The sequence below is a fragment of the Chlamydotis macqueenii genome, chromosome 1, assembly GCF_036417535.1.
Source record: "Chlamydotis macqueenii isolate bChlMac1 chromosome 1, bChlMac1.mat, whole genome shotgun sequence".
Lineage (NCBI taxonomy): Eukaryota > Metazoa > Chordata > Aves > Otidiformes > Otididae > Chlamydotis > Chlamydotis macqueenii.
In genome coordinates, this window is record NC_141556.1 from 213140635 (window position 1) to 213164878 (window position 24244).

The following is a 24244-nucleotide window of genomic DNA, read 5'->3' on the forward strand; positions in this document are numbered from 1 at the left end:
GGTGATCTGGATCATCCAAGTAAACAAATCTGAAATGGATAAAGTATTTCCCAAACAGATGAAAGCTCTCAAAATATTTAACCAGCTTATTACAGGGGTTTCTGGTACAGAAACTTGAAAGTGAAGTAACACATTTATACAGTATGATATTAAAAACAAACACGTGTACTTATGAAATAGTTTTCAGGTGAAAACATTAGCTATTCCCCCAGTGCACGATTTTTAACATGGATCTCGGGGCAATCCTGTAGTCCAAAAAAAAGTATAAAGCTAAGTAAAGTTTTTAACCCAATCAATAATCATGGTGAAATGTGTTATAGTAAAGATTGAGCATAAAGAAAGCCTCGCTGTAATTACTCAACAGTTTATACTGGAGTTTGAAATGCTGATAAGGGGCAGGTCACTGAAATAAAATAAAAAAAAAATCATGATGCCTGTTAATTGCTAGGTTCAATTCAGTTAGGAGCAGGTGAGAAACATGAGCTAACAGTTTAGAAACAGAACAGTTTAACGTGCAGTTTTGTGATTCTGTGATAAATGTTTTGAGTTGGAAGGGACCTTTACAGGTCATCTAGTAAGGTTTTCTATAGCAACTGAATTCCTTCGAGAGTTGGTAGGATTGACTCTCCAATAGCTGGGAAGAGAAGATCTCAGGCAGGAGCTAATCCTGAAAAAATCTTGTAGAACACAGGTAAATGGCCCAACAGGGATTCATCTACTTAGCTAAACTTTCTCCTTTTCAGAAATCTATTGTGAAATAAAGTATTAAGTCATGAGGGTTTGGAAGGCTATAGCCTGAAGGAATAAACCTTCCCATCTGTCTCAGACAACAGGAAATTGGTTTAATCTTTATACACCCACACGCAGGCAGCTCTACTCCTCAGAAATTTGTTTTCCAGATATAAATGTTCTGGTTTGCTACCCTTCTGAAAGTGGTGCACAGGAAGGAGTACGATCGTACGCTTAGAGAACTGAACTGAAGCAAAAGAGATTAATGTTCTATTAGGTTATCCAGGAAGTGTTCGGACAAGTTATTAAAATTGTATCAGAATTAATTTGCAAGACATCATTACACAGTCATATTTTATTGTGTCAAAACAGGAAAACCTCAGTGAGTTTATATCTTAAGGCAAGTTACCTCTGCTGTCCTGCCAAACGTCACTGAGCTTCAAGAAGAAATCAGACACTTCCAAGCATCCCGATACCATCAATCATGCACAGTAAGACTTCCACCTTAATTTGGACTGCTAGGAATTAGTGTAAAAATATTGTAACACTTTGACTGCATACTTCCAAAGATAAGAGAGTTTTGGCACTTTTTTGTTTGTTTTTTTGTTTGTTTGTTTGTGGTTGGTTTTTTTGTTTGGTTGTTTTTTTTTTTTTTTTAAACAGGCTCCATGTCTTTCCACAAATTCATTTCCCCTCAGCCATCTCCTTTGCTTCCTTTACAAACCCTGCATACGGAAAAACAAAGTTACTGGTGCTCCAAGCCCGACTTTGCCGCTGTCCGTACATGCAGAGGATCAGAGCGGAGCAGCTGGCCTCCCACAGCGTTGAATTCCTTTGATTGCAGTTCTGTGATTGCAGGCTACAAAGTGAAGCTTAACCGATAATCGCCACTATTTTCATATTAGAGCACACAGGTGCAAAGACAGTGGGAAAACAGGCAAAATGCAGGAGACAGCATTCAGAAAGTGGATTTAAGGACCGTAAAATAGTTTCCTAACAGCAAAATAACAATAACAGTGTAGCTACGTGTCGAAAGACAATGATTACAGACCAGGTGGAAAACTCTTCAGTAAATATTAGGTAGATTTATAGTAGATAGCAGTTCACAGCACTCTTTTTCAATTGGTTAAAATCCTCTGCATTAAAGAAAGCTATTTATTTTCTCACGTTCACCAACCACTACTCCAGTACCGGCAATACCACTCAGTGAAGCCACAGTTGCCACCTGCAGTTTATTCTCATAGCCAGTAGCAGAATATAAAAGGCAAGTTTTTCAATCAGCAGTCAAAACCTACCTATAAGAGACAGTAATTTAAATTTTTCTATTAATTTTTCTGTTACCTAAACAATGGTATATGTCTGCCAACAGACCTAGAATGACAAAGCTGGACTAGCTACTCTGTTCAATCACAAAATTCCAACAGGAGAAACTCAAACAATTGTCCCACGGCTACTGAAAGCAGTGACAAATAACTTCAAACTCTGTGTCACTTCAAAAAAAAAAAAAAAACCCTTAAATTTTTGAATAGTCTGTTGTGAAGAAAGTACATCAGCATATTCACGACATACTTACTCTCGCTCTTTCTCCGTCAGTTTGTCGTTGATATTGTCTTTGATTGTAGAGCGGGAGCCCTTGTGAATGATAGGATACCTGAGTGGCACTTGTAAGAAGTAGGAGATCATCGAAACCAAGTGAGCGGTGTAGCCCAGGGCAACGGCAATGCTTCCGTCATCTTTCGCTGTCAATAACAAAAAGATTCCATTATGTCATTAACTGGATCTCACTGCAGGCTCAGCATAAGCTCATTCTTATTTTTTAGTGAATGATATAATTAATGAAGCGATCAGAAGTTATAACTTAAGAATAGGTGCAAGTCTAAAACAAATTTAGACTGCTCTACAATTGTTTGCAGTTTGCCATTTGCCTCGATCACTAAAGGGCAATGTAAAAATAGATGATGGCTTGTTATCCTTCCAATTTTACACTTTCAAAGCTAAAAGTTACTCTTCTGGACATTTGGCTGGGTGGGGAAGGGTAAAGAAGAGATGGGAAAAGTGAAACAAAATTCCCAAGGCAAAATTTAAGTCTAAAACTTTTTGTGTTTCTCTGGATGCAGTTGACGTGTATGACCAGGGTCAGGGAAAAAAAACAAAACAGCAATCCTCCGTAACTTCATTCATTAGTGAGATCTGCTGGAGAGACACTGACCCCAGGGTATGAACTCCGTTCTCTGCCAATAGCTGGAATAATTTAGATTATCCCATTGTTTTAAAGCATCATTTTCAATTTGACATTTAAGGTTTCAACCTTAAAGTTTCACTCGCCGGGAATACACGCAGGTCTTTCGATTCAAATTGCACTCGTTAGCCACGTTAGGGCTTTTCCTTTTGGTTTTCTCTATTTTTCCTCTTTGTCAGTGAACACACCAATACAAACAACATAACAGACTTATCCCTTCCGAGGCACAAGGGAGTCCTGAGAAATCAACTAAATAGAGGACCTTCTAAGAAAGCTTATGATGTTCAACAACTATGAAATCATACTGAGCTCTATCAGAACACAAGATGACATAAGGATTTAAAAGTTAAACCCCTTTCAAAAAGGATTTCGTAAAAAGTCTTCAACATCTGCAGCAAAACTACTTCTTGGGGATTTTTTAAAAAAATGTTATTATTTACTACGAGTCTGAAATAAGATACAGGTCAGACAGTTGGTTTCCAAATTTAACTGCACATTTCCTCAAGTTGAATGATTAGTACTTCTTCCTTGTAATACAATATTTCTAGAGACTTTGATAAAGAATTAGTAATTCTTTTGTAAATAATTAATACCAGCAAACTGAAAAAGGGCCAAAAGATGCAGGTCACTGATTTCTCAAGAATTACCAAACTGAGTTCATTAATGCAATCAGGAAAACTAAGTAATGAACTGATTTTTGTCACACTGACAAATTAAATTTTAAAATCTATTCCTCCATTATTCTAGCATCCAATGTTCTAGCTACATGTCGTTAGCTCAAGTTAACAGCTATGGGATGGCTTTAAAGAGTTAGACAACTGATGGAGGTGCTGCCCAAGAAACCACATGCCTTGCAGAGCGAGCAAGTACTGGGAGAGAGAAATTCTCAAGGGGATTTTAATGACGTTCCAATTCACGCCAAACATCTGGAGATGAACGCATGCAGTTACCTGTACAACTGTTACACAGACTGGGATATTATATATTTGCTTCTGCAAAAGGATGACTGTAGACAGTTAAAGCAGAGGCTGGCTTGTAAAATACTCCATGCTGTCAGGCAGCTTTAAAGCCTTACTTACGCAAAGTATTTGTTTGGTAAGTTCACGGGCACCTACAACAAACTGAATGGGGATTGGTGCACGTTGCCCCATCAAGATTTATGGACTGAAAGTAGCCACAATGGAATTTTAGGTCAAACACAAATACTGAAGTCTGGAAGGCACCTCTGGAAAGGGCATAGTCCCAGCCCCCTGCTCAGAGCAGGGTCAGCTACAGCAGGTTGCCCAGGACTGCATCCAGTTGGGTTTTGAGAATCCCCAAGGATGGAGACCGCACAGCCTCTCGGGGTAACCTGTTCCAGAGTTTCAGTATCAAGCCTTAGAATACAGAGGCACCTTTCTAAGAGTCAACAGTAACTTCCCTTGTACTAGCTAGGAAGCAGGAATAAATAATGCATAAGTTTTCTTCCAGTCTAGATCTCTCCAGTCGGAAATTTGGATCCTAAGCCATTGCTACCAGTTTACTTATTTTTACAAAGTTTAGAAGCAGTGTCAACTGTAACGACTAAATTAAGAATATCCAGTTACCTTGAAAGTCTTCAGAATTAGGAAGCTTGACTCCACAAACAAAGTAATCCTTTTGATCATTCTGTAAATTTAAAATCAACAATGGAAAATGAGAATGGAGCAGTAACATCCAGAAAACAGAAACCCGCACAAAATCTGATGACAATAAAGCATTTTTGTCAAGAAAAAAACTAAATATTCAATGAAACTCAAAGTGACTTTGACATAGTGCTTTAGTCCACATTTCACATAATTCAGAAACAAATGCAACTTTTTTAAAGAAGGAAGAGCTTCATCTTAGTCAATTCATTATATGATAGGTTTTGGAGCTCAATATTTTTACATCTGTTTATGCGTACTCCGTTAAAGTTCAGCTAGCCTACTGTCAGGGTTACTTTACATAACAGTAAACAAAATGGAAAGTATCCATTTAATTACAGCTATTCTAGATTTATAGTGGAGACTATTTGAGAGATGCTGGCATAACTCCTCTCCCCCATGAGGTTTCCAAACTAAAGACCAAATCCAAGAAAAAGCCGGAAAAAACAGCATGACTGAAGATGAAGTTTCACCACGAATAAAACATAATATTTGCTCGATATTTGCCCAAAAGGTAATAAATAGGAAGTTCATTTCTCATCCAGCAGATTTTTAGAACGTTAAAAACATACCAGATCAATAGGGTAGATATAGGATAGCTCCGACAGCAATTGCTTGCATCGAATAGTCTGCTGGGCATTTGTCTTCAAAAACTGTTCTCTTTGGGGAAAGAGATCCCAAAACCATTAGTTTCTTCAAAAGCTTTAAGTAAAGGTATCAAGCCCTCATTATCCCTTCTGCAGCTTCCCAAGAATCAGCTCCCCTCTCCCAAAAAGCTAGGTAATTCCACAAAGATAACTACAGAAGACATAGCTAACTTTTCATTTTCAGTTGTACCTCATATTCTAGGCATATTTTGATTCTGACAATTAAGTATTACAAAGCTGTGCTTCACCAAAGCAGACCTAAAAGTCCTATCACAGTCTACACGTGCAACCAAGCACCTCTTTTCTTCTCTTCTACACTTGCCATTGTTAGTTATCTCAGTTATCACTTCAGATATCTAAAGTGATCAGGGGGTTGGACTAGATGATCTTTAAAGGTCCCTTCCAACCCTATCTACACTGCTCTGGTGAGACCCCCCTGCAGCGCTGCGTCCAGCTCTGGAGCCCCCAACATCAGAAGGACGTGGAGCTGCCTGAGAGGGTCCAGAGGAGGCCACGCAGATGCTGAGAGGGCTGGAGCAGCTCTGCTGTGAGGCCAGGCTGAGAGAGCTGGGGCTGTTCAGCCTGGAGAAGAGGAGGCTCCGGGGAGACCTGAGAGCGGCTCCCAGTGCCCAAAGGGGGCTGCAGGAAAGGTGGGGAGAGACTCTTCAGCAGGGCCTGCTGTGACAGGACGAGGGCTTATGGTTTCAAAATAGAGAGAGGGAGATTTAGATTAAATATCAGGAAAAAGTTTTTTGCAATGAGGGTTGTGGAGCACTGTCCCAGGTTGCCCAGAGAGGTGGTGGATGCCCCATCCCTGGAAACATTCCAGGCCAGGCTGGCCGGGGCTGTGAGCAACCTGATGTGGTTGGAGATGTCCCTGCTCCTTGCAGGGAGGTTGGACTGAGTGGCCTTCAAAAGGTCCCTTCCAACCCTAACCATTCTATGATTCTATACTGCAGCAGAGATGTCTTAACAGAAGTTTTGGGGCAACATTAGGAAGTATTTGGTGCCTTTGGTCCCACTACAAATGTCCTACTCTCAAGCCTGTCCTTCCTTTCCAATTGCAGAAGCAGCATAGGTTCTTTTACCTCTTATCAGTGCATTCCTTTCGTAATTCATGCAGGGATTTGTTATGCTCTTGAAGTTTCTGGTATTCAGTCTCAAATGCCTTTTCTAAACAACATGAGGAACCAGGAAAAAAAATTAGTATCAAGTATTTTCTTATTTATCTGAACTTTTACAAGTGAAAACTGACACACAAGTTGGCAATAATCCTTCATTTACTCTTAGATGCCCATTTCCATGTCATCCTGCCACACTGGGGAACGACAGCGCAGGAGGAACACAACTCTTCACACACTACACACCATTCACCAAGCAAATACAACCAACAAAACCTCATTCTCCTTTAACACCTGTCCACCTCATGTCCACCGTAGTGGAGTAATTAAATTAAGGCACTATAGTGCTTTAATGGCACCTCAATATTTGCATAGCCAGAATTAAATAAATGGCAAACACCTTATTTTTTGGTAGTGACTAATTATTTTAGACTCAACTAGGTATTTAAAAAATAAATTAAAAAGTCCTGCAAGAAGATCAAATTTGTGTGCAGCTTGGTCTCTGGTGAGCTCCAAAGAGACAACGATGCAGCAGTTTACTATAGGACGTTTTCCCAGTAAAATAAAATCGCAAGAAGACTGAGCATTTCACCTTGCACTTCTGTAATAAGCTATTAAGAGTGATTTTTGTCTTCTAACACTTAAAATAGAATCCTAATCGCAGGTACAATAACATCCCTTATGACATCATCATGCGCCCGCATCAAGCTGCTGTTTACTGCATTACAGTACAGCTTTTCTGATTTTCTCATCCAATTTTACTTAAGCACAGATTTAAAGATTGCTTTAGAACAGTATCATATTAAGAAGTTATTTAGAGACAGGATACCAGGAACTGCTGTCCAGAATTCAGTATAACACAGATGCTGAAGAGATTATATCTGGCTGCAAACTTCAGATAAAGAAAAACAGGAGCACAGTAGAGCCAGACCAATAAAAATAATTAAAAAACAAACAGCACCTTCATTTTGGTCACCATGACGAAAAGCTAGGCTACTACTCTTCTGATCAGAGGATTATGAATATCTGCAAGAGAAGCAGTAACATTTCCACACTCACCTCTGTCAAGTAAAGTATTTTTTTCCTTATGCAACAAGGCTACTTCTTGACCGAGGGCCTTTTTCTGCCTCTCCAGTTCATTACGTAGCACCAGGATCTTCAGCTGTAAACATTCACTCTCCTTTTTCTATTGTAAGAAAATGAGATTTTTCTTTTTTAAATATAAAACTTTTTCTGCACACAAATAGTTCCATAAAAGGGGTGATAGGAGGGAAGGGAAAAATAGGACAAGATTAGTTAACCAGACTCTAGGCTGAGATCACAGATTACCACAGGCAGTAGATTACCAAAGACTAATAATTTTGCTGCTTTGTAAGGACAGAAACTCAGCTGGTGGGAGGAAGATTCCGCAGGACATGTACATAGAGACTCACAGCAGAGCGCCAGCAGCACGACGATGAGCGTTCGCTCCCTGGCAAAGGGTTCAGCAGCAATAGGGAAGGTGAGCAATGAGGAGCCTATACTAAACGGAGGCAAGGAGCTGGAAAAAGGTTGGAAATGTCTGAGCTGCACTGTTAGATGCAATTCCCAGCTTCAGGGTGATAAGGAAAAAAAAAAAAAAAAAAAAGATTAAAAAGGAAAAAGAACACTTAGCTAGGAGCAGATGATTATACACAATTATATCTGAAGGATCCCTTCTTTAAAAGTTTTAGGATTTGTCCTGTGCCTACTCTAAATCTATTCCTGTGTTTAAAAGGAATCTGTTCTTTCCTTTGATGCACTGTCTCCACTAAGAAATTACGCTGCCACGTGCGCAGTGAAGCAGAATTTTTTATTACGAGTGGTTTTTTGTTTTGTTTTAAGGAAGGAATGTCTGCCATTAACAGACACTTATTGAGAATATCTGAAGACAGATTCAAAATGGAAAAGAGAAGTTACACCCCTTCAACCACACTCCTGATAGAGTTCAAAGCCTGGATGGGCAGACATACTTGTGAGTAAGTCTCATGTAAGTACTACCAGACACTGTCCCTTTGCATAACTCGGTCAGCTTCTACCTTTTCAAGAAGGTAATGCAGATAATGTTACTTCAACGCTAGCTGCCTGAAAAAAAAAAAGTCAGCTCTTGCTGAACTCTTCCTTCCATTTCATATTTGATGCAATAACACATCTATGCTCAGGTTTCTGGGTCGAGACTGCAGCTGGAAACACGACTCAAGATGAAGGAATAAAATTATAGCTCATATATTTATAAAGGGGAATGGAAGCCCAACAACAGCTTCTACTACTGAACAAAAGGAAAAGAAAAATAGGTAAAAGTTTCCTTATACTGTAAAACTCTGATTGCTAAGAAGTTGCATCACATGTATGAGTATTGTAATTTTGGGGTTTACTGTTTTTCTTTTTCCTTTATAAAGGAAAAGCCTTTCCAAGTAGGGACAAGAATACTCGTAACTGAAAAAAAAAAGATGGTTTAAAACCTTTAAACAGTCAAGATACCAGCAGAAAAAGAAGCGAGAGTCACTCACAGGAGATGTTATATTGCCCCTTAAGGGACTGGACTCTTTGCTTCCTTGTCTACAACGCAACCCTATCATTAGGGTGGCTAAACACACTCCTATTTTTCCATTTTGTCAAACCCTTAAACCAGTTTGACACTTCTGGAAATCAGCTGAGTCCTGTCAACCCAGAATCTACTTTACAGCAATAAAGTAACTTCATATCACAAGTTTTCCCTTTCCTACCCAAAGCACCAGACATGTGCCAGTGAGTACCAGTACAATAAAGTCACCACGAGCCACTCTTGCTCTGTCAACTCACTGCTCTGACCTGAGCTCAGCCTTTCTGGGCAAAAAGCAGAAACTAGTGCCAGCACATTTCTTTGGAGAGGGGAAGAGGACAGGCAAAACAAACTGTCAAAAGCTATTGCAAGATGTAATACAATTCCAGCTTAAAATGAATGAGTCACTTGAGTGACAGCTTCTGTGTGGATTCTATTCACCCAAAGGGAGTAGGGTGCAAGAAGATACAGCCAGAAGACTCACCTCACTATAAATCCACCACAGGTTCCTGTCAAGATTTATCTACATCATTAAAAGTTTGTTTTTCCTGATAAACCTCTGTCGTGCACTGTGCAATGTTTATGCTTTTAGAGTATAAAAGCAACTATACAAAATAAAGGTAAAAAAATAGGATAAGCGACCTGTCGATCCACCTGAGTAACACACACATCTAAATCCCATCACATTACACTTCTCAGATAAGTTCCCTTTTGAAAGGACAGATTTAAACAAAGAATTCAAGTTCAAGTCTTAAAAGAAACTAGCTTAAGGTCAAGACATCAGCTGGATGCTGCAGCGAGCCTGTACAATAAGGTTTTAAATAATCAGACTTACCAGTTCGTTGCTTGTAGATGTACATCTCAGCTTTTCTTCAATCTCCCTTCCTATTTTCTGAACAGTTACCTGAGTCTGTTTAATTGCACACTGGGCTCTGTGAAGCCTGTAACGAGAAGAGAGTTTACAGCTGTACTGAAGGTTCCCCACACGTCCCCTAATAACGAACGCGCCAGCCGCCTCAAAACCAGCAGCAGTTATATGAATTCAGATTGCCAGCTTCTATTTTGAAATAAACCATTAAAAGAGGAATCGTAACTTGCACAGTATACAAATGAGCATCCAAGCAAACCAGCAAGTTTCTACCTTCGATCAAGTACCAAATCTTCTTTTAATTTATTAAATTCAACAGATGCCAAAAACGCAAAGCTGTAGGTGAGACAGCAGGTAATTAGAGGGATCTCATGTAACAATTAAGTTATAACGCTGCGTAACTACCCTTTAGTATCTCCAAACGTGCTATGGGCCCTTCTGCAACGAAAACACAGGTTTCTTTAACTGAATCACATTTGATGCACAAAAAGATGATGATGATGATGTGCTTCCTTCTGATCATTAGCCCTGGCTTCAGGGTGAAGAGGGAAAACTGACTATTTACCAGATTTATTGAAGAAAAAAAAAAAAAAACCCAAAAACCAAACAGGCAGAGGAAAGTAATAGCAAAAACAAGTTTAAGAGAGGCACTAACATCTTTCTTGAAATTAACATGGAGTGGAAATTAATATATTTATTAGAAAAAAAATGAGAGTTGGTCTGCAGATACAGTCTATGTCTTAAGGCACGCAAATCTAGATTTACTTTTCCCATTCATAGTTTCACTACTAACAGCTTCTCCTTCTGTAAGGATATTCTTCCGGCAGCCTTGCTGCTGGGTTAACCACCTAACGAAGGTCAGAACAGCAAAACCACAGTCAGGTAACCCTACGGTGTGACATTAGTGCTTTGCCAGGCAAATGTAATGAAAAAACCAAGCCTATTTCAACGCGTGCTTTGATAACCATCTCTGCTTTGCTAAAATTAAAAATCTTTGCATCTTCGTAAGAATGATTAATTTTTCTAAAGCAAGGCTACAAATTTTCTGCGAGCCAAGGACCAAAGCACTAGAGCACACAGAAGAGGCTGCTCAGCTCCTTTCACATTCTCTGATCTCTTCCAGATTCATAAGCAACTGAGGTATTGCTATTTAAAGTTTTTGGCTAACAATTTTTAACGGTCTGTATGCAGTCAGACCAAGACCATTAGGCTACACGTTTCAGGTATGAGAAACCACAAAGCATTACTCTTTTTCTCACCACCTCCCCTCAGCATCTCATCTCAACTCAACGTGTTACATACTGGTATGTATTGAGGACAGTGCCAAAGTCACCTAGGCCAGAAAAAAATACACAGAGAAGAGATTATACACAGACAACAGGGGAAAAGCAGTGCTAGCAATATTAAATAAGGTCACTGTGATTGAGGATTTTTACATGTCATAACTTTAAATTAATATATTTAAGTCACCAGACACCTTTAGTTCCTTCGCACTATTGCTTCTCCTAATCTCTGTAGTATAATTTGAAACAAATATCTGCTAAGTGATTCCACTGGGGGTTTTTTAGAGCTTCTCAGACTGCTCACAGCACATGCAGCCAAAGAGCGGGTTTAGGGGTAGCTGTACCCCACCTAAACCACACAGCGAGCAGCACGGCTCTGCAGCCTGCTAAAGGCTGCTGGGGGGGGCAAAAAGACCACTGAGGCAAACGGTGCTGGGTCACCCAAAGGCTCAGTCTCACATCCCTGATGGAGTACTGGGACCTCCTGGAAACACTTATTTCCTACTGGGAGCTACTTATACCTCCCACCTTCCCAAATCCACCTCAAGGCTGTTGGCTACGTAACATACCGTTACACAGGTCAAAGCCAAGGCTTGCTGACCATCCTGAACCTCATCAGAGCTCTGCTGTCACATCATACAGCAGGGTCTAAGTTTCCTACTTCAACAGTTTCCAGCCTGTCCGTTTCCAAAAGTCTGGAACTTTTTCTTTCCAGACATAAGAAACCATTACCCAAAGCTAAAACTTTGAGGTAAAGAGTATTAACTGAGTGGCATTTCCCTTTCTCTGCCCTTCATCTAAATTTATACTGGAAGAACATTCTTGATTTAGGTGATTAAGAAAGAAATTCTACAAGTCTTCACGTCACACCATGTAAGTAGCAAAATCTGACTGCTGAAAAGTGTTTTACTCTTTGAAAAAATATTTATGAAACTTATAAACTGTTAGTAGGGTCATTTGCCATGTGAGCTCCTCACAGTGATACTGAGCTAACAACCTACAAATTTTGTAAAAGCTTCAAGTGCCTCTGCCCATGCCCAAGTATAAGGAACAAACATCTACACACACCGACTTCTCAAATCAGCACGTACCTTAGGATACTTCTTCATTTTGGTGAATCTATATAGAATCATAGAATGGTTTGGGTGGGAAGGGACCTTCAAAGCCCACCCAGCCCAACCCCCCTGCCAGGAGCAGGGACATCTCCAACCACATCAGGTTGCTCACAGCCCCGGCCAACCTGGCCTGGAATGTTTCCAGGGATGGGGCATCCACCGCCTCTCTGGGCAACCTGGGCCAGTGCTCCACCGCCCCCAGTGTAAAAAGTGTTTTCCTAATATCCAATCTGAATCTGCCTCCCTCTATTTTGAAACCATGACCCCTCGTCCTACCACACCAGGCCCTGCTGAAGAGTCTCTCCCCACCTTTCCTGCAGCCCCCTTGAGGTACTGGAAGGCTGCTATAAGGTCTCCCCGGAGCCTCCTCTTCTCTAAAAGTATCTAAATGTATATTCCTAACCCATAAAGACTGCTATAGATAATAATTCAGCAATCAAGTTTTTTTACTTGATTTTTTACTTCAAGCCAAACATCATGCAGTTATTTCTTGTTATATAAAAAAACCCCCTACAGTTAAACTTGGCTGCCTTGATGCCAAATAGTGCTATTTACATTGCAAGACAGAAAACTTGCTGATAATGGTTGACACAATCCCAGAATGTTAATTGTTGTTCTGAGAACTTTAAAACGGTAACAGCAAAATCACGACCACATCTGAAGTTAAGCCTTCCAAGATTAAAATTTTGGAGATTTCGTGCCACAAAAGCAGCAACTGTCAACCGCTATGTCCCTTCCTCAGCCAAAAAAAGCCCCCATTGCACTCGCATGGAAATCTTTGGTCATCCAACAACGGGAACACAAACTAAGCCACAAGAATATCATCGTGGAAATTCTCTCCATCATTTCTGCATGCACAAGATAGACTTCAGTGGAGGCAATTATGATCGCACCAATGATCAGCAAGCTGAGGCCATAAATCTGAATTAAAATTTTACATCTAATGAATGGAGAGAAACTTCAACGCTAATAGACTCCATATTGTTTCCATTTCTAGTCTGAACGCAAGTCCAAGGCTACAGCCTAAAGCGAGCACAATTTGTGCTTTGAGTATAATCTGGCTTGGTTTAGTAATTGACAACGAAGAGCCAACTTATGGCATAATCTACACGCCATCAGCCAACGCAAGATTCTTCCTCGATTGTTCAAGAGGGGTTTTTATTATTTATTATTAAAATTAGCACTTCCATAGCACTTTAAGAGCTAATTCAGGGCTTCAAGAGGCCACTGGCCTGCTACCAAATTTCGGCGGTGAGGGAAGCCAAGCCAGTTCCAGCAGAAACTCAAGCCTTTTGAAAGAGATGGCTTAGCCAACAGTGTCGTCATCCTGTGTCTGCAGCCTGCTCCGGTGTTTCTGCAGCAGCTCACAGACATTGTCAGCCAGCAGCAGAGCAATACGGACGTTAAACTTGACAGATTTACCGCTGTTGCTTGGGGCCCTGAGAGCTGCTGTGCAATTGTCCAGCACCAGGTGAGTTGCACGCTGCTGCCTGGGAAAGAGCTGGGAAGCAAAGCAGACATTAAAATTCCTTACCACCCTAATAGAGTGTGGAGGTGGAGATCCATGAAGCTGTTGTTCTACTTCCATTCTCGCATCACCTGCTTTCTAGGATGGGGGAGACTCAAAGGAAACAAAATTCTCTCCCTTCCTTTGGAAGTTTAACAGGCAGTGGGATAGATACAAAAACATTAGCTATGAACTGTAAGCTAAGACCAACAAAAGCTGCATCCCGAATCTATCTAGGAAGAACCAGCTGGCAAAATTTCAGCATCTCTCCTCCTCACTTGCTAGTTCCCAAGTTGCTCAAAGACTGGCTATCTGGGGTATTTCTTCAAGGCTTTTCAAGTCTGACAAAAGTTTCTTTTCTCCCTCAAAAAAACCTGTATTTTCTACCTTGGCTATAAGATTTGAAACAATTCTAGCGTACCACGTTCTGCCAATCAATTCAACTTGGGTACTGACTCAAAGAGGAAAAAAAAAAAAAAAGAAAAGTTGTCAAGTTTTGAACTTGTTCACCATTACAGGATTTTTTTTCTGCAACAATATCCTTGTCTTGTTTGCAAGATGAAGCAGTTTTCCTGACATCCCAAAGACTGCACAACGCGACGGTCCAGCATGACTTGACTTTACAACTTGGGAATGTGCCGTAACAACGTTTGCTCTCCTTCAGCTTGCAGTAAGCTTGAGGCAACGCTTGAAGGTTCAGCTGAAGCACTTTCCTTTAAGACATGCTGCAGTATCCTGCGATTGAGATACCCCCTCTTGGTCATAAATTAGTCTAGTGATCTACTAGTTTATATAGCAAGTTCGTTCCTGGCTGCAATCTTTGAAAAACTGAAAGCTGGAGTGCAGTGACAGTTGTGCCTATTAAGCTAACATATGCTTATATTTACATTAATGAAAGAGTTTCAACTTTATTGGACATTTGATACAGGATTTTGTAGTTCTGTCACATACTCCAAATATCTATTTGCTTCTATCAGACATCTGGATTGTTCATGTACGGAGCTTTAAGCCATAAATACATCAATTAATTACAGCAGTCTCATACTACAGCTTCTTCTCACATGAGAAATAAATGCCTGTGGTCTTATTTGCCAGAACAACCTTAGTTTACAACGAGACTAAATTTAAACTGGGAATTATTACCAGGGATTTAGAAAATAGAACAGAACACTTCTGGCAGTAAGAGAGACGTAGGATCCTGGAAGTAAAATACTCAAACCTATTATGAAAAAAAAAAATCCAAGACTTTCCTATTAAATACAAAAAAAAAAAAAAATGGAACATACACCACTTTAGATCAGTCCAGAAATTAGATTATGCAGCGTGCCAGGCAGCTATAACATAGTTTTTACATAGCTCCTTAAACCATCATTTGCTACATCTGCTTTCCCACAAGAAAAATTTTTCTAATTTATAAACATACACTCCCTTTCCCAATTTCTTCGGAAACCTATACCTACAATTTGTCAAAAGCAGATGTAGGATGAGAGAAGGCAGCAGGGAGTAAGAAGAGAATAAAATGCAAGTCTGACTTGTTCATTTACGGCATTAAACCTCTACAAGAGCCAGTGCTGTAAGGAACTCAAATAAGATAGTGCTGTTGAAGCATAGATACTTTCCACCATTCCTTCAAACAGTTTTGAGTTGATTTACATGTCTAAGACTCAAATTAAGTTTATGTATAATCAAGTCCATGTGGATACTGCAATACTGGGTGCTTTGAACCATTTGCAAACGGAGAAGAAAAGGGAAAAACCACGTCTGCCAGACTGGCAGCAGGGGAGGCACTCGTCTCCGGTGTGAGGAATATTTATAGGAGGTAGCTAGTATACAGATCACCTTCAAACACACAGAGCACAAATGGAAGAGGAGAATCTTAACATTAAACAATTCTTTTTTCCAGAAAAAAAAAAAAAAAAAAAAAAAAAAAATCACAAAACCTGAGATATCTCTAGTTCCTTTATTCCAATTCACAGATTTAACTCCAGCACTGGGATGGATTTACAGTTTGATTTTTTTATTCAAAGAATAAATGTATTGGTGTCAAATAACAAAGGAAGTTTCTTTTTGTTCTTTATACTGGTGCTTATCAGTCTGTGCTTACAGAAACCTTGCTGCCAGAGCAAAAGACAATCACATTCAAGATGTTGTATATACTAAAAGGTAAATTACATGCAAATCAAATTTCCAAAGGGCATAAATATGTAAAGATGACTCCTACCAGAAAGATAGCGACAGAATCCAGTAGCAGAATCCAACAGCCTTCAGCTGCGTGTAACTTGCCAATAAATATTAATACAAGTTTAAATTCTCACTCTGAGACAGTGAGCAAGCCTAAGACTGGAGTTCACTGCACAACCAAAAAGGAAGATGCATAAATTCAGGTTGAATGGGTTACAGGCTCAACTCAAAAAGGAAAGAGCTGCTTTCAAGTTGACTGCGTTCTTCCAGTCGCAGCCCACACAACTGCCAAGGTGTTTGTGACAAGTGAGCACGGACCTTACCCACTGGAGGGAGAAGGAGGAGAAGCATCAGTCAATATTCACCTGAATACTGCTGAACTTTTTCCTGGAAGCCATCCCCAAACTCAAACCAAAGTTTACTTCCAAGAGAAGCTCAGGCTGAAAGACAGAGCAATTACCAGCACCATTCTTACAGCCATATCCAGGACAGAGTCGTAACAAAAAATAAGGAAGAGTCCCAATGCCACCGTTCATAATATCCTTCTTCTTAAACACCTTCATGTACCTGTTAGAAGATTATTCAGCTAAGTGACGTGCTCTGTTTTCCATCCACTCTAATAAAGCCAGAAAAAAAAGAGGAGGACTGGGTTGTAACTTCTAATCTAATTGGACATTGTTTCGTTGATACGGACTTTTACAGGCCGTCACAAATCAAGAAGCAGGATAAAGCTACTTTTGAAGTTCTGCACAGCTCTGTGTAATCTCTCTCTTAAACAGTGCTCTGAAACCAAATTTGATCAAGAGCTAGCAACATGCTTATCAAGCTTATGCTAAAAACCCGTCACTTTAGGGGCAGTTTATTTCATATGGCATATTAGGAAAGGTGAAGATAAGAACAGCAGCAGCAGACAACTATAACCCTGCAGTGAAGTCAACATACCAAAAAAAACCTCACCTCTCACATGCTTCATGGACTGTTTCAACTTGCTATGACCCATACCGCTCTCTTCTACAGATTTTGGCAAAAATCAGGCTTGTAAATTGACTATTCTGATGACTGATTAGCCTCAGCTTCCATATAGCTTAGCACCACACAAGTAAAACGCCTGGGAACAGACCTGTCCAAAAGTCTGATTCCACAGATGAAAACCCCCAAGGAATGCCTCCAAAAAAAAAAAAAAAAAAAAATTCAGACCCCAGTTTCCATCTCCATCGCTACTTCCCAGGAAGACACCATCCCACAATTCCAGCTCACATGGTTTTGAGGCCAAGAGAGATGACACTTGTTATATTGTTCACCCATTTCAGCACTGCTTATTAAAGTATATAGAGGCACTCAAGAGGTCCGATTACAGTTCTTATTTATTTACGCTGGCCTTGGGCCACCTTGGTTTTCACATCCAAAGCCAAGGGGATGCCTGCCTTGTCTTGGCTGTCTACACAGGACAGAGCGCCAAGTCTTCCAGGTGGAAATCTTTCCTAGTTCGAAACACCAAGCCTGGCCACCACAGAAAACCAACCACGCTTGTCACTAGCAAAGGGAAGTTTTAGCAGAGGAACTTACTGATTTAAGAGCATAACTCAGGCTAAGAGGAATCCTGCTGCCCATTCCACACTTGAGACATCTGCTGAGATGGGTGACGGCAGCAGCAGTAGCAATGTTAAAGCCTGAAAGTCTGTCATGGGAGCCAGTAACTTGATTGCCAAGATACTCACAGGAAAAGCTAGAGCAAGGCACTGGAAGAGCATTAGGCTATTTTCCTGCCACACACATCCTTTACAGGATGTGGCACTGTTCCTACTGCATGAACGTCCATAACTACAACGTTTAGAAAGGCTCTGGTCACAGCTATGAGTTGGGATCCTCTCTGAGAAAAGAACAGCAAAGGAAAAAGCGAGAAACAAGAATTAACTGTCAGTACATATTTTTAAATTAAAAAAAAAATAATAATAAATATTTCTTTCCTACCTCCCCTTATTTCTAACTACACATCTGCTAGCAGCACCCTAGAGTGAACAGGGTAGCAAAGAGACACTCGATATTTCCAAGCAGTCAGAACTGCAGTGGCAAGAGGCTGAATGCTACCCACTGCACAGCTCCATTCCGTTCACTTCTTTCACTGAGATGAGGACAGAAGTAAAGGAACTGGAGGAAAATTCAAGAGACAGTAGAGCTTTATGTGCCTTACCTCTGGGTTTGCTATCAGACACTGCACAACACCACCAAAGTTAAAAAAGGAGGTAGATTCAGATTAGACATTATGAAAATTTTTTTTTTTTACACTGAGGGTGGTGGAGCACTGGCACAGGTTGCCCAGAGAGGTGGTGGATGCCCCATCCCTGGAAACATTCCAGGCCAGGTTGGCCGGGGCTCTGAGCAACCTGATGTGGTTGGAGATGTCCCTGATCTTTGCAGGGGAGTTGGACTGGGTGGGCTTTAAGAGAATTTCTAGTAACTTATATTTCTACTTGTCATGTATCAACATGCCCAATGTTCAACAGTGCACTGCAAGTTTCTTTGTGCCCCTAATACAGAAAGCAGTAACTAGTTGCTAGTTCAGAAGTTGAGCTGCGGTCCTCCTCAGAGTAGGGTCTTGTCACTATCTTGTCATCTTGGACCACTTAAAGTCACTGAACCTGGGCCATCATTGCTGTGATGCAAAAAAAAAAAAAAAAAAATACAGGGAAATTGTTATAATTTGGTCCGAAAAGTCATGTTTACTTGTCCAGGGCACTGCAACCAGATTCATTTGCTTATCACCAGAACTGTGAGAATGTGTTGTTTTCAGTGAAGGCATAGCCTGTGTGGTCTCTGGAGTTGCTCTAGTTTTCCAGATTTAATCCAGCAGATCAGATGCACGTGCAGCAGTAGCAGAGGAACCCTTTAACACCTAGAAATATTAAAATCAACTTCAGCCAGGTTAGATATTAGCAATATCACAGCACATGCCCGGAGCAGGTCTTTTACTCATCTCCAGCACTCAAACTGTATCAATGTCAGATTTTGTTGTTAAAAACCATTTTTTTTAAATAAAAATACAGCCAGAGTGTTTTTACTTTGCCCTAACTAACTAGCCAAACAGCACAAACATGCCATCCCATCTGCTGAAGGAATGCTTAAACCATAGAGAAAGAGGTTTTGACTGGAGAGATAAAAATGTAGCAAGCAAAATTTCAAAAAGGGGCAGGTTTCACAAGTTCGTAGAGCACTTTTTGTCTCCAGGCAGAATTTGGGAGGATTTCAGGCGCTCACATATTCAGAGGCACAAAAGGTATTAGCAGGCCAGTTTTCAAAGTGTCACAACATGATGAAAAGCTCTTGTGGAAAACAAGATAAAACTTTTTGTATTTATGAAGTAAAATGCTAACATACAAGATTTTAAGCCCTTTCTTAGTGATCGTCAGCATATCCCATCTTCCCCACACCACGTAGTCCTGAAAGGTCTATTTTTCAAAGTTTCAAGAAAAGAAAGGATAGAAAACAAAGAGAATACTAAAATATAAACCTATTCCCATTAGTGCTGCAAACGTGCCGAGCGCATGATTACGGAGACACGTCCAGAACATGACCTCAGATGAATTTGGCCCATCCTGAGTGTTATATGAAAGGTGAAACGTCTTACTGTATAACCTATTACTACCAGCTACATAATATTTAAAAAGCCTTTAAGTGACCTCTTTTCAGGAAATCTGACAACATGGCCATGGGACAAAAATCCTCAAAATTTTAGCTTTCCACTTGAGGTGGTTAATTTTTGTTAGTTAGCCTTTTTTTTTTTTTTTAAAAAAAAAAAAATGGCTGGAAGAACATTTGTCATTTCCATATGGCATAAGTAACTTATTAGCACCACTAAATTTGCCTGAGGATCTTGTCCCTGCCCCAAAACAAGAAGGTTCACGAGCTACAGAGATGCTGAGAACTTCCTCGCATAAAGCTAAGCTGCCTGGGTACTTAAACATTTCCTTCTACTTAATTAACCTGTAAATCCACATAATTAAGCATCTGAGCACACAGGCACTATTTTAATCCAACACTCAAAATAATTTCTACTGTTCACACGCACTAGTGTTCCTAATTAATGTTTTTTTCATCAACATAACTGGAGCCAAGCACATGCTTTTCATTAAGGCCTGTTCATTAGCTTCAAAAGTTTTAGCCCTACATTTCTGAGGAAACCAAAAAAAAAAAAAAAAATCATTTCTTCCCCAAAAAGCAGTTTTGGTAGCAGACAGAGATCAACCATAGAAGTTCTCTTTTTGCTGGTTTTAAAGAGTTAAGAGTTGAGGCAGAACCTGCTCTCTCAATGAATTTCCACGCTGTACAGCCACACACAGTGGCTATGTCACACCCGGCAGCGTGGCATCACCACACTAACCGGGACGCAGACACCACCATCGCCAGATATCCTCCTTTTTTGAGGAGTTTAAACAAAGCCAGCACAAGCTGTTCTTCATATTCACGTGTCTCACGAAAACATTAGGAAACCACATGTGAAGTTTTACTACAGACAAGTATCATATAATGAGAAAGTCGTCAAAACGTGGGATTTATGGGACCAGACACAAATCTTTACGGTGCAGACACCTCCCTATTCTCTTTATAGCCAATGGACAGAAGCAGGCAGACAGCGATTCATTTCCTCCCAAATTACATGTCCTGTCAAATGAATCACAACTCAAATTATGCCCACCTCTCTCTTCTGGTTGTAAGGGGAATATGCTCTCACAAAAAAAAACTTTGGAGTTACTGTGTTAGTTACTATAGGTGGCAAACCAGACTGCTTGGTAAGAGAAAAAGGACATCTGACAAAAAGAGACTAGAGATTATTTTTAAAGAAATACATGCCATCACCAGTCTTTTAAGCCAGATATCAAGTTAAGCAGCAGTAGAGAAAGCATACCTGTAAAAAAGCAGAGTTAACGTGAGAGGGAATAGAAAGGATTCAGGACTACACAGAAGAATTTGCCTCAGTTCACAGAATCATAGAATGGTTTGGGTTGGAAGGGACCTTCAAAGCCCATCCAGTCCAACCCCTTGCCAGGAGCAGGGACATCTCCAACCACATCAGGTGCTCAGAGCCCCGGCCAACCTGGCCTGGAATGTTTCCAGGGATGGGGCATCCACTGCCTCTCTGGGCAGCCTGGGACAGTGCCTCACCACCCTCAGTGTGAAAAATTTCTTCCTTATGTCCAGTCTGAATCTGCCTCCCTCTGTTTTGAAACCATCACCCCTCTTCCTGTCACACCAGGCCCTGCTGAAGAGTCTCTCCCCACCTTTCCTGCAGCCCCCTTTGGGCACTGGGAGCCGCTCTCAGCTCTCCCCGGAGCCTCCTCTTCTCCAGGCTGAACAGCCCCAGCTCTCTCAGCCTGGCCTCACAGCAGAGCTGCTCCAGCCCTCTCAGCATCAGTTCCTGAAGAACTTTCCTAGCTAGGAAGGAAGCAGGCAAAAAATAGCACCTAGGTACAGTCAAAAATTATAACTTCTATCTTTTGTTGGAACTAGACAATGCAATATATACTCCTTGATAGGGTACACAGCATCCACTGAAATATAACCAGCAGCAGGTCTGGTGCTAAGGACTGGGAGAGAACCTGCTTCTTTTAAAACAAAGCAAAAACAAAAGGAGGATGCCTTAGCTCAGCGGCAGGGCTAAACAGGAGCTACATCCAACAGCATACCTGGAAACTGTTAGAGACAGTGCCTGGCCTCTCGCCTTCCCAAGACAGAGCAAAGAGCACAGGTTTCAAAACAGCACTGTGAGCATCTAGCAAGAGGAGCTTTACCAAAGCTGACATCTTCATTTCTTTTCAGCTTTATGATAGACAGCTGACATTTTCACAAGGACCATAGTTCAGATCAGAAAAGGTTAGACAGGGCTCCGGCTGGTTCAAGCTCATGACCAGCCAGTATAATAGTGAGTGTTTTTTCTGGAGTGTGCTGCATACTACAAAGAAATGTAAAGGGAATGGGAAAAAAATGCATGAACAAAGCTGTCAGGATGACCGGCACACATTTTTTTCTTTCTATTTAACAAAGACTTAACGTTAGGCAGTATAAGAGCTCTGCTCTAATGGACTGTGCCAGAATGTAACTGGAACTTCACAACATCTCCTGGTTGCTTTCCACCAAAAGTACAGGAGACAGATATTTAGAAAGCAGCCTTTAGTTTAAATATGCTTTACAGAATCAAGAAAGAGCACATGTAAATTTTAAGAGAGCTTATAAAATAAAGACTTCTGAATAAGCATCCTAGAGTTAACTTTTCCTATCGCTTCCTTCACTGTAGATTCTAGGGCTGATGCTTCGCACAGGCAACAGTGACACCTACTGTCAACACCATCAAACGCATTCAACTTTTACAGCTGATAAAACCAAATGCGTTTTTCCAAGGACTTCGGAAAGCACACTGAACATTTCATTTTCAAGGGTTTCCTTTGCAGCACATCTATTGCTACTACTGCAGAACCCGCCTTGTAAAATGCCTTTTAAATACAAATTCCTCAAAACCAACCCGCTGACAGTATTTCAAACCTCTATCATACTTTCCCGCAGCTAACATTCTTGAACTACCATAATTACTGTAGAATTGAAAAAAAGCCTTCTTATTTACCTTTATACCAGCATTTTGTGGGTTTTTTTTAGCACCAGAGACAGCTAAGTAATCACCCAAAAGCGCAGTTACCACACCTTGCTTATACCGCACGTGTCGGAGCAACTAGGTCCTGACTATGAAGTGTCTCCTTTCTGGATTAGAACGGAGAATTATGCAAAAGGTAAATTCAATCTAGTGTTTCAACACTAAAATAAATAAATAAATAAATAAATTCACACGTGCACTTAGGTGCTTAGCTGTTTTGTTCCAACTACAGCACCATTCTACCAAGTTAAGTTTTGGCAAGTTGCTTTTTGTCCATCGTTCTAATTTATTTAAATAAATTTTGCTGAGGAGAATAGAGTAGGGGTTTTCCACGGAAGCTCTCCAACAGAGAAGCTCCATGACTGCAACATTCGCAAGGCTCCACAGCCTCCTCAAGCACCCACATGGAGACCACCAAGGAACATACATACATCAAAAACCATCTTACTACCAGTGGTAAATCAGCACTACCTAGATATCTCCTTTGCACATTCCAGTCCAGAAGGGTTTGTTTTTGGTTTTGTTTTTTTAACATTTGGAAAGGCTCCTTCCACACACGCTGAAGAAGTTACAATAGCTACACAGAATATTCTCAAAAACCTTACCTAAGCAAAGAGAAGACATCGTAAGAGTTACGAACACAGTTCTGATCCACCTGGAGAAGACTATTCTTCAGGGTACCTGAGTGATCCTTAAGGCAAAGAAATAATGTTAATTTAAGAATCAAAAATTTTTCCATCATGACTAAAAGCATGCACTTTTGGTAGGATAACAAATGATCTTGCATTTATTGTATTTTAAATGTCTTCATACAGTTTTAGAAACAATTTAAGGTGGCAATAACACCAAGTTCAAGTCTGGCCTACAGGAGCAGCACTTACCTATAAAGATGTTAATGACCAATCACTTTGTGTTATAGAATCACAGAATCCTTAAGGTTGGAAAACACCTCTAAGATGATCAAGCCCAATCATCAACCCAACACCACCATGCCCACTAAACCATGTCCTGAAGTGTCACGTCTACACATTCTTTGAACACCTCCAGGGATGGGGACTCCACCACTTCCCCAGGCAGCCTGTTCCAGTGCCCGACCACTCTGTCGGCAAAGAATTGTTTCCTGATATCCAACCTAAACCTCCACTGATGCAACTTGAGGCCATTTCCTCTCGTTCTATCACAAGTTATTTGGGAGAAGAGACCAACACCCACCTGCCTGCACCCTCCTGCCAGGGAGCTGTAGAGAGCAATGAGGTCTCTCCTCAGCCTCCTCCTAGACTTTACAACCCCAGTTCCTTCAGCTGCTCCTCATCAGACTTGTGCTCCAGACATGGAGTGTATTTTTTTTGAACTTCATAATCAATTACTGCACAAGTTTTATGCACAGAAATACTGAAGGATGCAATTTAGAGTACTGCCAGTCTTCAGCTGCAGATCTGAAAGCCTAGTCAGTAATGTCCCAGAGATGTACGAGACCATGAGATAAAGCTCTATTCTTTATCCATGCTGTAATATTTTTAAAAGATCAAAGCAGTCTTACTTTTGAGTGATGTGAACAAGTTTCTGGAAGTTACAAAATAAAAAGTTATGTACACTCTAAAAAAAGAGGCACCAAACAGTAAGATGAAGAGCAATTCTCCAAAACCTGCAAAGGTCAGATACCGAGCTTTTCCATATCAGGCACAGTCAC

The 24244-nt window shown here is 40.6% G+C and overlaps 1 protein-coding gene across 4 annotated transcripts in view; it reads right to left on the minus strand.

Annotated features, from left to right (window-relative positions):
• UVRAG (UV radiation resistance associated) overlaps positions 1–24244 on the minus strand; it is a 103305-nt gene that overhangs the window by 49779 nt on the left and 29282 nt on the right. For all 4 annotated transcript variants that reach the window (XM_086739750.1, XM_086739751.1, XM_086739753.1 and 1 more), the window contains 7 exons: positions 23160–23245; positions 9796–9901; positions 7460–7586; positions 6368–6452; positions 5205–5292; positions 4555–4615; positions 2303–2468 (listed from right to left, as the gene is read on the minus strand). In XM_086739750.1, coding sequence (XP_086595876.1) covers positions 2303–2468; positions 4555–4615; positions 5205–5292; positions 6368–6452; positions 7460–7586; positions 9796–9901; positions 23160–23245 — 719 coding nt within the window. The remainder of the gene's footprint in view (positions 1–2302; positions 2469–4554; positions 4616–5204; positions 5293–6367; positions 6453–7459; positions 7587–9795; positions 9902–23159; positions 23246–24244) is intronic.